Source organism: Malania oleifera, chromosome 11, assembly GCF_029873635.1.
Source record: "Malania oleifera isolate guangnan ecotype guangnan chromosome 11, ASM2987363v1, whole genome shotgun sequence".
Lineage (NCBI taxonomy): Eukaryota > Viridiplantae > Streptophyta > Magnoliopsida > Santalales > Ximeniaceae > Malania > Malania oleifera.
The window spans coordinates 6,480,990-6,495,733 of NC_080427.1; the positions used below are offsets into that span (position 1 = coordinate 6,480,990).

A 14,744-nucleotide genomic window follows, 5' to 3' on the forward strand; every position below is an offset into this window, starting at 1 on the left:
ATTTCTTTTTGAAATATAAGTGGACAGCCATATATAATGATTGAAACTTAAATTAAATACTCGCATGTAGATACAAGTAATACAACATACAAAACCAATGGACTTGGTTAAAAAAAAAATGAGGAGTAATTGCCAGAATGGGATATGTGAAAAACAATATAAGATTAAAAATCCAAGTGAAGCAGCAAACAGAAACAAACACAAACCCGCCAAGAAAGGAACTGCACTGATACCAATTTGATGTAGCATGCCTGGAGGAAATAGACTGCAGAATCTGATTAGAAATCTGACAGATTAGGATAACTACTGGGAGATACGGTGGCAAAAGAGAGATCTTCTCGTGTGGAAATGCAGTGCTGGAGGATATGGAAGGAGTCACAGCGTGAATCCTCAAGCACACTTCTAGATCCCAGGAAAATTCTGAGCAGATTAGAATTGATAGGAAAAATGGAAAGTTCTGTACTTCTTAATTCTCTCGACTACAATATAAGTACAGGACAGCCTTGCACATTAAAAATGTGCCTAGGAAAGTGACCATTGCTGACTTGACTTCTCTAGACTTGAAGACCACATATATAACATTGGAACAAGACTCATAAATGAATTTGGCAAATGAAGTTGGACTTAGGATATGACACACTTTTGACTATACCATAATTATGATACCTATATAACAACAACTAATAACTATTGTAGCAACTAACAATACGAACTATATTTCACTGATATAGTAGCCATGCATCGGTGACTAAGTAGACCTTCATAATTCACTGCTTGATATAAAAAACCAACCAAGTGTTGTTTATTTATCTGCTTGTCTTTTGTTCTCCATGCAGGAGACGAGGAGCACATGCGGGGCCACTGATAGAGCCCACTAGCGTTGTTATGAGGTTGCATCAACCAAACAAATTTCTATGCTTTCCCATTGGAAAGCCATAATGTAACTCGATCTTGTTCAATTACTCTGAAACCTTAACAACGGCCTTCTTGCCGTAACAACACAGCTTTGGGAAGTACCTAAAGATGTCCCAAGTCCCAACAATTTTGTTGGTATTGGATGAAGACATCTTCATCTGTAACACATAACACGTGTGTTAGGACGTTTTGTTGAACACTTTGCATATGCATACTGCTCGAAGCCTTATATAGAATTCACTAATGACTAAAGAGCAACATTACTACTATGGTGGCGTTGTTTGTACAAACAAGAGAGTGGGTGAGTAGAGGGTTCAAATTCTTGGTCCTTGAGCATGCTGCTATGTCTTCTAATGGCAGCTTACTCTGCTGGCTCAAGAAGCCCACATTTTTTTGTGTAGACATTCCACTTATCAAAGGCCATTTGTGCCTCTTTTAGAAGTTCAACAACTATTTATAGGCAGGCTGCTAGGAGGATGGTGCCTCAATGGCCCATTGTATGAAAGGCCTAGAAACTATAGGTCCTAAACCATATACTTTAGAGCATGAGGAGTTGCCATTAAGGAAACTTCTTATAATCTGAAAAAGAGAGAGTGAGTTCTCATGATGGTATTCTCTATTGCTTGAAGAACTTTCAATCGCTCTTGTAGCTCTTTCGATTGTTACTTGGTGCTATTAGTTATTGATGATAATCTAGATTGAAGGGAAATCCTTCGATCTGAGATTGGATAAAGTAGGGAAGGTTGAAGAATTGTTTGTTCTTGAGAAGAATTAGCATCGCAATCGGTGGGCTTCGGTTGTAGAAAAATGGTTCTCACAGGGGTTCTCATCTTTTTTTGGAAGTTTAAGCAAGGTTTTTGTAGCTTCAGGGTGGGTTTTTTTGGTTATTGGATGGAGATTAATGCAGTGTGGGTAGGGAAGTTCTTGGAATTAGTGCATGGATGGAGAGGCAAACAGATATTCTATCTTTGCCCTTAAAGGATTCAAAGGTGATGGGTTTCCCGTTTTGGGGAAGAGTTACGATGCTCTGGTGAGCTTTTGTTTTCCAGGCACCGATGGAGTTGGCAGTAGAAAGATTAATGAGAACCAATCTTGGAGTCAAATGTGTCAGGAAAAACTAATGTTGATAGAGTTCGCTCGATTCCTAAGGATGTGCCAGAGGTGGTGTGTGTTCCATGTGGAAGGAAGATGCAAAAGGAGATTCCGCAGTTAACTCTGCACGATTGAGGTTTTGGCTAAGGTAAAAGGTTCTGGATGGGGAGGTGGGACCAGATGCAGCTAGGGTTCTCTGCATGGATGATGGGATGATGAAATTTGGGTGGGCTGGGTTTGGGTCTTTGATGATTAATATAGACAAGGGCCATTTGTTTGAGAGTTAGAAGCCTTTTAAAACTTCTGGTGGGCCTGTTGGTTAAGGAGGCCTAAGATCAGAATTTTGATTCTATTTTGACCGGGTTAGAGAGCAAAAAATTCAGCAGCATAAATCACAGATGGGCCAATCAAATGGGCAGGCCCAAATGTCTAGTTAGGTTTCCAATAAAAACGAAGGCTTTCATTTGAAAAACTGAGGCTACGAGAATTGATCTCTCCTTGGAACAGAATGAAGGTGTGTTCGGTTCAGTGCTTAAATCGTCTTCAAACAAGTTCTATGGTGGTCAGAGGAGAGACGTAGCTGCTCTGAAAACAAAAAGGAGGAGGCAGAATCAGAAAGGCGGATTGCTAAAAATTCTGCTAATTTTCTATAGGGTGATGCGTTCCCCTATTTATGAGAAGAATGATAGTTGGCAAGGTTCTCAGATTGAGTTTGGAGGATCTTATTCTAAGAATTTTAATTCTTTTGAGGTTGAAAAGTAGGACTTTATTGTTGGTTTGGAAAGGATCTTAGCTGATAAGGGAGTCAATTTGGAAAATTTGAAGAGTCGAAAGGTTTACACTTGCGAAAGGAAAGATGTTTTAAATATAATGGAAGAGCCAATCGCTACGAGGGCTAATACGAGTAAGGATAGTAAGAGATGGCGGGATTTTTTAGAGGATGATAGTGTAGTAAGTTGTGATTTTGAATGTGCAAGGGTTTACTTTTGGATCTAGTTTGAGAACAAGAGGGATTTTTTCCCAACTTTTATTCTGATTGTCTCAAGGATTTATCTTTTGCGTCACCTCCCCCTTTAGAAGCTTTAAATAAAATTAGTATTTTTGAGGTAAAAGATGGAATTCTATCCATTCTAGTTCAAGAAATTTTTGAGAAAGACATTCAAACTTACAGTTTGTTGGATAACTTGGGCCTTGTGTTGTCTAGTCATGGAGGAAATGAAGTTAAGCTTGATGATGGTAAATCTAAGGTGAAGAAGAGTTAGAGGGAGCTTGCGAATTTGAAATGTTTAGTGAACTATGATGGGAAGGGATTAAAGATGGGTTTTCTTGGATGATTTCAGTTTTTTAATTTTTTAATTTTTATTGTTTCCTTTTGTTTTTATCTTTTATTTTCCCATTTTCCTTTCTGAGGATTTAGTATCCTTGCTTTGATTGTATATTCTCTTTCTTAATATGTCTTTTGTTTTTTAAAATAAAAAAATATACTTAAGAGCATGAGGATGCACTGTGAAAGCTCTGGTTTCTTACTGGTAATTATCCTAAAATTTTTAAATATTGACCATTATATTATATTTTTTTTATTTATGTTGATTGAAGTCCTCACATGTATGATTTGCAGTAATGCTGAGAGTTCACAAAGTGCTTATGCAGAGGTACCCTGATCTGGTCATTATTATTGTTCCCAGATATCCACAACATGGACAAGAGATTGCTCTAGTATGACGATTATGCTTTTTCTTTTCCATTTTTACAAATACAATTTGTGTGCATGTGCTTTATTTTATTCTATTTTATTCTTTTTGTGAGTTTGGGGGGTTGGAGTTGGCTGGGATGTGTTACATTATATCTTCGTGGCATCTTGAAGTTTTTCTTTAGTTATTGCTAGTTGGCACTTGTATGTTTTGAACAGCTTTTAATACATAAGTTTGGGCCTTTGTGGTGAGCATGTTATTCCCTGAGTCAGGTTTGGATGGTGTTAGACAAATAACTAGAGCATAGATAAAACATTACTTAGATACATTCTCCATATCTGGCATCTTCTTTCCAAATCCTTGGCTTGCTCCTCTCAAACTTGGTTTCTTAGTGTGCCTCACTTGTAGGATCAATTGAGATATATAAAACAAAGGCCATAAATTTTAAACACCATCTCAAGTCTTCCAACACACACACACACATACACTCACATTTTGTAGCTGACCAGGCCTACATAATATACATACCTTTGATTAGAGACCAAATAAAAGTTTGTACAAAACCAAAATTAAATGGTCCACCGTTTATTATCATACTTAGAACCTGGATACTGGTAAAGTTTCATTCCAGTTTAAGTATTAGCCACAAAAAAGATGTGCCTCAAACATCTGGTCTGAACAAATTGAGATTCAACCTTCACTCCCATTGAGAATCTCCTGTGTACACCTGTGCAAGTGCACACCTAATAGGGACACTGAATATCAGGTCATAATTAGAAAGCATTCTCCAACACAAAATGCAATGACTAGTCACACTACGTCACAAAGTTTATCCCATAAAAATTATAATAAATGTTTAAGATATCCATTACAACTCAATTCCATATTACATCAATGAAATATTAATCCCATATTTTGTACATGATTGTTGAACTTATATACATGAAGACACTAAATGGATTTGCTAAATTTTCTGTGGAGCATATCTTCTCCACATGAACTTCTTGTTTGTTTAGCTTATCTCTGATGATGTATATCCCTTCAATATGATTTGCTTTGGAGTGATACTTGGGATCTTTACTGATAGCAATTGCTAAAGTATTATCACAAAAAACAATACTATTTGTCGCTCCACACATGGAGTAACTCATTAACTTCTGAGCAGTTTTCTCAGGTACAACAGATTCTTTTGCAGTTAAAAATCAATAGCCATATATTCAGCCTCCATAGTAGATTGTCTCGCACAATCTTGCCTCTTTACTCTTCCAAGGGATTGCACCTACATAAAAACAAAAGCAAGGTAGATTTTCTAGTATCCACACCACCTTGAAATCAGAATGAGAAAAGGCAATCTATTGTTGTTCTGCAGCCCTATATGTCAAAGCATAGGACTTAGTTCGCCTTAAGTACCGGAAGTCCGCAATGCTCTCTTAACTCCTTCCCAATGACTTCTTCCTAGATTAATTGAAACCTACTAAGGATTCCCACTGCATGAGTAAGATCAGGCCTGGTACACATTAAAGCATGCATAAGACTCCTTACTGATGAAGCATACGGAAATATGGATTCATCAAGTTGATCCTCTGATGAGTTAGGGCACTCATTCCTCGATCAAATGGAATTGAACCCTTGCGGCAGTAATCTATTTTAAATCAACAGAATATAGTATCTATATAATTATCCTCTTAAGACAAACAAAGTTTTCACTGCAACCTATCTCTGATGGTTTTGATACCAAGAACATAGGAAGCTTCACCAAGGTCTTTTTTTGATAATACAACAACAACAACAACAACAACAACAGCAACAACAACAAGCCTTAATTCCCACTAAATCCTGAATTTCATTCTTACAATAATTAATATTCTTTGATGAATCTCTCTCAAGTACATTTCTCAGAACCCCGCCCCCTAGCATACTTCTTCTGAACAGGAAAATAGTTACCCTTAATAATATTAATTGAACCTTTAGAAACCAACCTTTCTATTCCCACCTCCTCATTTTTCTGTTATCGGATCAACTACTCCTCTCCTCTTGATCACCATGGGTCTGATTTGATGTTGGCCAATTCGCTGATGCAGTTGCATCTTGCTTCTGCTTCGGAGGGAGCTGAAGTACTTATGCCTCACAGGATTTGAAAGGACTACGTGCTGCATTCAGATTGGGAACCTCACTTTCATCTGCATTATTAATGCCATTAGGAATAAGCTTTTGGGCCTGCCCATTCAGTTGGCCCAACTGAGGCTTAACCAGATTGCTTACTTTCTCATTAAATAAGCTCAAAGAAGGATCAAGATTCTGATTTTGGGCCTCTTTAACTGAAAAGACCATCATTGGTTTTAAAAAGGGGTATGTTGCTGTCAAACAGCCGGCCCAGGCCTAGCGTTATCGTCAAAGACCCAGGGCCCACCCATCCAATCTTATCACTCCTTCATCCAAGCAGGAAGCCCTAGCCGCCTCTGGACTCAGCCCCTCAGTCAGAATCCTTGCCAGAATACTCAATCCCTCAGTTGCCACTGGACTCAGCCCCTCAGCTTTCACTGGACTTGGACCCTCTTGCATCTTTCCCCCCACAATGAACACACACCACCTCAGTCTTACCCTTAGAATTCGCACGAGCAACAACATCAACCGTATTACCTGAAACTACCTGAGCCCATGAAAGATTATTATTACTCCCAACACCATTAGTGACATGATGAAGAGAGTTTACCAGAAACTGAATTCTTCCCCAAAATGAAGCCATCCATTGCCTTCAAAATGAAGCCATCCATTGCCTTTGGACCCTCTAGGAACAAATATAGAGTATCTGTTGCCTCTCCAGCCATGCCCTAATTCCAAGAACTTACCTTCCATCGTCGCATGTATCACCGTCCAGCATTCAGCGAAACCAACCTGACATCTTCGAACACCCTTTCTTGACCTTCCATCAGAGACAAAAATTCCCGCAAGAGCCATGTTGCAGCAGCAGCCAATGAAAGTCTTACCCATCCATTACGTATCTGATTCTTCTCAAGAATGAACAGAGCTACCACCTGCCCATTTTATCCAATCTCAGGTTGAAAGGATTTCCCTTTGATCTGAACTGAACTAATCCCCACCATCGTAATCTACCAGCCCCATGACAGAACATGATATCAATATGAGAGATAAGGAAATTTTTTTTACATGAGAGAGCCATTGCAGAACAGTGTCAATGTCGGAGCACTGCTAGGCCAGTGTCGGAGCAGCACCAGTTACATTTGAAACCCTAGGGCTATCGCGAACGGGGAGAGAGAGATTGGTTTTGTACTAAGAATAATGGATTTGGACTTAGTTTCGCTTTGCTAGGATCTTTTATCTTAAAAATGTGAAGAACCAGTTTATGATCCCTGTCAAAATAACCATGTCATTACAAGCCAAGGTCTTAAAATTTGATTTCAACTAAAATTTGGAGGCCTCAAAAGTGTGGAAATTTTTATGTGGATATCAATTTCAATTTCAATTTTAAAAAAATGATAGAAATTAGTACTAAAGCATGGAATTCTTTTATGAAACTTTAGAAACTATTATTAGGCATAATATTGCAATATTTGGAACTACAATGTTATAAATAAAATATATAAATGATAGTTATGTGGTGTATAAGATGCAGTAAGTGTAATAAAATGACCATATTAAAACATATCCAATTAATTTAAACGAAATTTATTTATAAATTCAATTAAATATTATTTATTGTACAATTACAGGTAATTTAGACAAAAATGATCAAATAAAATGTTGTAGCTAATATCTAAATTTAATTTCTCATATAATCTCAAAAGTCAGAAAGTGTTGTAATAATCTTTAGTTTCAAGAAAAGAAAAAGATAAATTAAGAGAAATTTCAGATTGGGTCTTGAATCTCAAAATTGAAATTTTGTTTACAGTTAAAGTTCGAGATTTGTGGAAATTTCAGCAGAAAATTTTTCAAACAGAAATCAACTGCCATTTCAATTTCGAGGGTTTTGGAAAGCAGAAATTGACGGAATTTTTGACAAATTTGTGGAAATTTAAGACCTTGTTACCAGCTAAGAGAATACTGTCAAACATATAAAATAAGGAAAACAATATGCCCTCCCACTGTCTTAGTATAGACACAATGATCTTTTGGATTTTGAACAAATCCATACTCTTCCATTTCTTTATGGAATGCTTGTTTCAAACCATATTTTGATTTTTCTAATTTACATACTTTCATGCATATCCAACTTCAAGGAACCCTTGGGCTGCTCCACACAGGTATCTTAAATATCTAATTGATTGGTGAAAGTGTTTCACTATAACCCGCCCTATATTGTCAGGTAAAACCTTTCGCCCCCATTCTAGCTTTGTGCCTCTCAACTTTCCTTTCATAATTTTATTTCGAGTAAAAATCTACTTGCACTTGGATGTGAAAAATCCTAATTCAATAGTATTCATTCAAAAAATTTACCAGCAAATGTATATACTCAGTTGAAAGAACATAACTAGTTTTTCTATGTCTACTCCCTTTCCTCCAAGGCTCTGGATGATACTTGCGTTTCTGATGGAAGGCTCATTGTGAAACTGGATTTTGAAGAAACTAAGTGGAATAGGCTCATCAACTTCTTCATGATCAGTCTTTTCTCCTAAGAATTCATTACAATCAGACCTATCTTCAATAAGCCTTACATGTCTGCTTTCTATTATTGTCCTATCCACTGGATCAAATACCCTTTTGAAAATTCTGGATAACCAACAAACAAACATTTCTTAATTCTTGATTGCAATTTGTATTGGCTGCAGTTTACTTCTCTGAGTATCAGGAATGAAAACATGTGCAACAGAATCACAAACTCTCATATAGTTTCATCTTAGACTTTTTCCCACTCCAAGGCTCAAAAGGAGATTTTCTAACAGATTTTATAGATACTCTATTTAGGACATGGGCTGCAGTAAGAAAAGCTTCACCCCAAAAACTAGAAGGCCAATTGGCTAGGGTTAACAATGATCTGACCATATGAAGCAAAGTCCTGTTTTGTCTTTCATCAATCCCATTTTGTTCAGGAGTTTGTGGGAGACTTGGCACGTGTGTAATACCATTTTATTTACAAAATTGAGAAAATAAGCCACTGCTCCACCATGATTTAGAAACATTATTAGCTACCTTCGAAGTAGTGAAACATTTGAGTTCTTGTTTGGCCATCTTCACTTGATCAGTCGCTGGGCTTGGTTTGGTAGGAGGTTGATGAACAAGAATGACGTCGTTGTATCCATAAAGCCCCCAAAGTATATCCAACCTTTGTTTTTGCATATCCGTGCAAGTTGCGTTATCTATTGGAGATTTTGCAAATAATATAATTGCTACAAAATATTTGCAAACATGAATTAACAAGTGCATCACCTATTGGGGATTTTTCACAACTATGAACATTTTTCTATACAATTGAGATAATTAAATAAATAAATGACAAAATCCATTTAACCTATCCATAATATAGTTTAACGCTCCTATATATAGTCATTAATATATCAAGTATAAAATATTACAAAGTTCATAATAGCAGAGGCATCAATTGCTTGTATTTGTTAGAAAAATAATGAAAGCATAAATAAAATTAAACATACCTGAGATCTTCTTTCCAAATCCGGAAGTATTAGCAATAAAGACATCTACAAACGACTTGCTTGCTCCTCTTAGCCAAACTAGGTTTCTCAGCATGTGTCATTTGTAGGATGAATTGAGGTATATATTGACCAAAGGATTCTGTCTTTATGAATGTAATTAAACTTTATTTATCACTTGATAAAAGTTATTAATAAAGATTAAGAATTCCAAAGATAGAACACCAAGAGACATGTCTTCACCTCCTCCACAAAGGTAAATCACTGGCTAATGTCCCTTATGATGAATTTTTTTGTGCACATAATTAAATCTCCACACTGAAGATCATGGCCTGTTTATTTTCCAAAATATATAGTATAATAATTTATATTTGAAACCAAAAATCCAGCGAAAGGCTCGTTATTCTATTAGTGACTACTGCATTATGTGTATGAAAAGGTTTAACCCTCCAAACAATTTGTACTGCTGATGTCGAGATCATTAACAAACAAGTAAAAAAATTCTTTGCTGCCAAATTCCAAATTGGTTTGAGTTCTAAGCTTCAAATGGTCCGTGATCAGCTTCTTGATGAAGAATTTGTATCCTCTATGAAAGAAGTGTATGCCGAAATCCAAAGGTTTATCAAAGACGACTCTTAACTATTCTTCTTAAGCTTCCCCTAGAGAAAGTTCAACCAAGGTGAAGGCTGCGTCTAATTGTGGGAGAAGTAGTTTTGGAGGGAGATGTTGAATTTAAAGGGTGTCGAAGAGGTGGGTTCGAGGAATGGTGTTTGTCATGGGTAATACCCATGTTTGCACTCATGAACTGGACTTTTATAATTGTCAGAATCTCTATGTGAAACCAGCTTGGGCTAACAAGTTTTTTTCGCTGATGGTGATGCTGCAGTAGATCCTTCCAATCTACTGGGGGGATGAATGCATTGTTGCAACGTTCGGGAGAAAGGTCCGGAATGGCGAGGGATAATAGATATTGAAATTTGAATGGAGTTGCCACTACCTTATTTTTTACTTTGGCGTGGTTAGAACTCCTTTTTATTACTCACTGATTGGTCTTTAGACTATTCTTAGGTCAAGGAACTAGTAGTCGTAGTCTGTTTTACCAGAATTGGGAGTGGGAGTTCAGTTATATGAAGAGAAGGTACTAGCACCCCCTATACACCCTTCTACGAATGGTATCTAATTAATTATGAATTATCCCTAAATTGAATTTGATGGTCTTGAATTAACTCCTTTAAAATAAACAAATAGATAAATAAACAAATAAACAAAATAAATAAAAAAATAGACAAATAAAAAAATAAAATAAATTTAAAATGAAAATGTAAATCAAAGTGCGATTTAGGAATGTCTAATAAGACCTCCAAATGAGGGGATCTCATTAGATAAACCCCCCCTCAGAGCTAATACAAGTGAGGACTAAAATACCTCTTTACCCTTTTTGAAATCATTGGGATGCACCCACATAAAAATCAAGAAAATCATAAAAAATATCCTTGAAAACATTCCCAGATTCTTCAAAATCCTTGTAAAAATTTTAGAAAAAATTTTCAAAATTTTTTCTAAACTGTAATGGGTTTTTAAAAAAATTTCTTTATTTTTTTGGGTATTTATTTCCCATTTTTTTTTTAAAAATTTCAAGTCATATTAATTCAAAATATTTTCTTGACCCCGAAAATATTTTTTCCAAATTTTTATTTATGTTTCCTGATTTTTTTTTTTTTATGATATTCTATTATTTTATCCAATTTTTTAAAAAACCAATTAAATATAAAATAAAAAAATAAATATATTAAAAAAAAAAAAACAGCTTAAGAAAACATTGATTATTCTGAGCCCAAACATTTCGACTACTAACTTAAATTTACTAACTTAGCCCTTGAGCCCAAACTTAAGCCAATTTAACCTAACTTAGGTTAGGTAAACCTGTTTGGACTATAAGAAAATGCAGGAAAATCTCATCAAACACAATTTAGAAAAAATCGAAAGAGAAATAGTGTATTTATCTTCAATTTGACCATAAAACTATAGGTTTATTCATGGATTCCAATACTTGAAGCTGTTGTTACAATGGAGCTGCTGTCTGAGGCACGAAACCGATGTTGAACAAGCTCTAAATGAAAATCTGACCGTCCAGAATGAAGAAGCATGAGTCCTGCAGAGTTTGTCAAAATTTCAGCTCAATCGGACAAGAAATCCTCATTCGATCATCTAGATCAAATTGACTGCGCGGGCATCACCAATCCTGAAACTTCTGCTGCAACGAGCCTACTGTCCAAGGCACAAAACCAACATTTCAAAGGTCCAAATAACAATCTAACCGATCAGATTTAAGAAGGGTGAGTCATATACAACCTGTAGATATTGCAGCTCGGACAAGAAATCACTATCCGATCATCTAGATCAAGTTGGCTGCATAGGCACATCCAATCTTGAAGCTGCTGCTGCAATGAAGCTGTTGTCCAAGGCACAAAACCAAAGTTTCAAAGCTTTAAATAAAAATTTCACCGATTAGAATTAAGTAGGGTGAGTTGTATACAACCTGTAAATATTGTAGCTCAATCGGACGAGAAATCACCATATGATCGTGTAGATCAGGTTGATTGCGCAGGCACCTCAAATCTTGAAGCTGCTCCTGCAATGAGGTGCTGTCCAAGCCCCAAAACCAAAATTTCCAAGATCTAAAAAAATATCATACTGTCCAGAATGAAGACGGATGAGTTAGGCACTACTTGTCAAAATTTCAGTGCAATCGGACGAACAATCACCATCCGATCGTCTAGCTCAAACTGACTACGCCTGCACCTCCAATCCTGAATTTTCAGCAAAAAACACTTTTTCCTCCCTCACTTTTTCTTAGCACAAAGCTCTCTTTTTTCCTCCTCTCTTCTTGTTTTCCCCCTTCACTCTCTTTGAGGCCTCTATTTATAGGCTTGGAAGAGGTAATTTGAATTCAATTTGATTGATCAATCAAATTTTAAAACAAATTTCCAATTTGTTTTAATCAAAATTTCAATTCCAAAGCTAACTCCCAATCAACACTTAGTTTATTCTTGATTTTTCTTTGCAAGTTTGAATTGCTCAATCAAATTACCAATTTGCTTTAATAAAAAAATTCAATTGCAAAGCTAACTCCCAATCACCACTTATTTTTTATTTTTGCACATTTTTCACATTGCATGTTTGAAAATGATTTTCAAATTGAAGACTACTTGACCCACTTCCATTCATTTTCTTTTTCCAATGTAAAAAAGTATTTTCCTTTTCTTTGCATTTTTTTTTTTTATTTTTTGTATTTTTTTTGTATGAAATAAAAAAATTCGTGTTTTTTTTTCCTTTGTTTTTGTAATTTAAGGCCTTTGTACAAATTGGGGTGTCTATAGCTGTCCCTCTTTATAGGTTTTGTTACTGATGATGATAAAAGACACGTCTCTTATTGTCTTTTAGTAACAAATTTATAAAGACAAAGGACACAAATTTTTGACTGGGTCTTATATAACAAAAACCTCTACAAATGAAAATATATGAAATTACAAAGATGCATGGATTCTGAGGCCAATTCTTACAGAATAAAGTGTGAAGTATACTAGTTGATGGGAAAGATTACTACCACGGGTCTGGAAATCATGCCATAAACCACGAGGGTAGCTCACAAATTTGGATGAAAACAGCTGCTCAAATTTGAGAACTGATGTCACATGCCTCTGAAACAATCAAAACAACTTGGATGGGACTTCTCAAATTTGGGAACTATAAACTCCAAAACTCTTTGAGATAGTCAAAACAATTTGAATGAGTTAGTGGTTAGTACATTTAAAGATGACTACTCGGATTTGGGAACTCTAAACACCGCAAACCTCCAAGATAGACAGAGCATTTTGAATGTTAGTAGTTAACTTGAAGATGACTATTTAGATTTGGGAACTCTAATCGTTGCAAATCTCCGAGATAGCCAGAGCATTTTAAATGAGACTTTTCAAACTTTGGGAACTATAATCGCCGCAAACATCTGAAATGGTCAAAACAAATTGAAGACGACTATTTGGATACTTAACCTCTGAGATAGCAAGAGCATTTATTCATACTTTGGGAACTGTAGCTGCAAACGTCTGAAATGGCCAAAATAAATTGAAGATGACTATTCGGATGCTTAACCTTCGAGATAGCCAGAGTATTTATTCAGACTTTGTGAAATAAATTGAAGATGACTATTTAGATACTTAACCTTGGAGATAGCCAGAGCATTTATTCAGACTTTGGGAATTGTAATCGCCGCAAACGTCTGAAATGACCAGAATAAATTGAAGATGACTATTCGAATACTTTACCTCTAAGATAGCCAAAACATTTATTCAGACTTTGGGAACTGTAATCGCTGCAAATGTCTAAAATGGCCAGAATAAATTGAAGATGACTATTCAAATACTTAACCTCCGAGATAGCCAGAGTAGTTATTCATACTTTGGGAGCTGTAATCACTGCAAACGTTTGAAATGGCCAAAATAAATTGAAGATGACTGTTTGGATACCTCCGTAATAGCCAGAGCATTTATTCAATGATTACTTGATTTAACGAGGTAGCCAAAGCAACTTGAAAATGATTGGTTGGATTTGGAGACTAATGCCCCAAGTATCATGAGATGGACTGAATAATTTGGAAGTGACTACCTAGATTTGGGATGCCCTATGCCCTTGGTAGAATGCAAACCGTTTTTGATTTATGAAAGACAAATGAATTGGATGGGTAAGAATCATATTGAACAAAATTTACACATGAAAACTTGTATGATAAGATCATGATGATGCATGATATGAGGACACCTCCTAATTCTACTCATGCCATGATTTTTACAAAATGCCGATGAATGGATGCAATGCATCTAATGCATGAAGATGCATGAACCTTCCTCCTCAAATATGCCAATGCCTTATCCAACCAACAGACGAGCCTCTGAAATTTAGCCCAAGCATGTCTCCATTTCCTTCACCAATTTTAATTTTGGAAAGAAACTCATTCTTTATTAATGATGTCCCAATACTACTGAACAGAAAAATTCAATCACAACATCTAACTTGACATGTCATCTGCCCCAGTTTACTTATGACTGATCATGTTCATCTTGAGATTTGAAATCATTTTTTCAGAACTTTCTCAACAAAGATTTTCTTGGAATTGTATTCTTTATATTTTAAAATCAATTTGAAGTTTAAATGAATAAATATGCAATCAGTTAACACAATCTCATTAATGATATGAATGGAATGCCCAAACTTGTTTGCTTTTACTTGATATTCTGTGCTTGTTTAACAAGAAACAACTCTACCAGTACTTTAACGCTGGTGTAACTTTGTTGCTAACTTAGAGAATCACATCAATGGGCAAGCCCCACTACTTTTTCCTTCTTTTCCCTTTTAATTAGTCTCCTTTAGCCATAAACATAAC

General features: G+C 35.8%; 1 protein-coding gene across 1 annotated transcript in view; it reads left to right on the top strand.

Moving 5' to 3' along the window:
• Positions 1-14,744, top strand: part of LOC131168131 (probable 3-deoxy-D-manno-octulosonic acid transferase, mitochondrial) — an 87,121-nt gene that overhangs the window by 57,186 nt on the left and 15,191 nt on the right. The window contains exon 8 of the mRNA XM_058127365.1: positions 3,626-3,723. Within this exon, the coding sequence (XP_057983348.1) occupies positions 3,626-3,723 (98 nt within the window). The remainder of the gene's footprint in view (positions 1-3,625; positions 3,724-14,744) is intronic.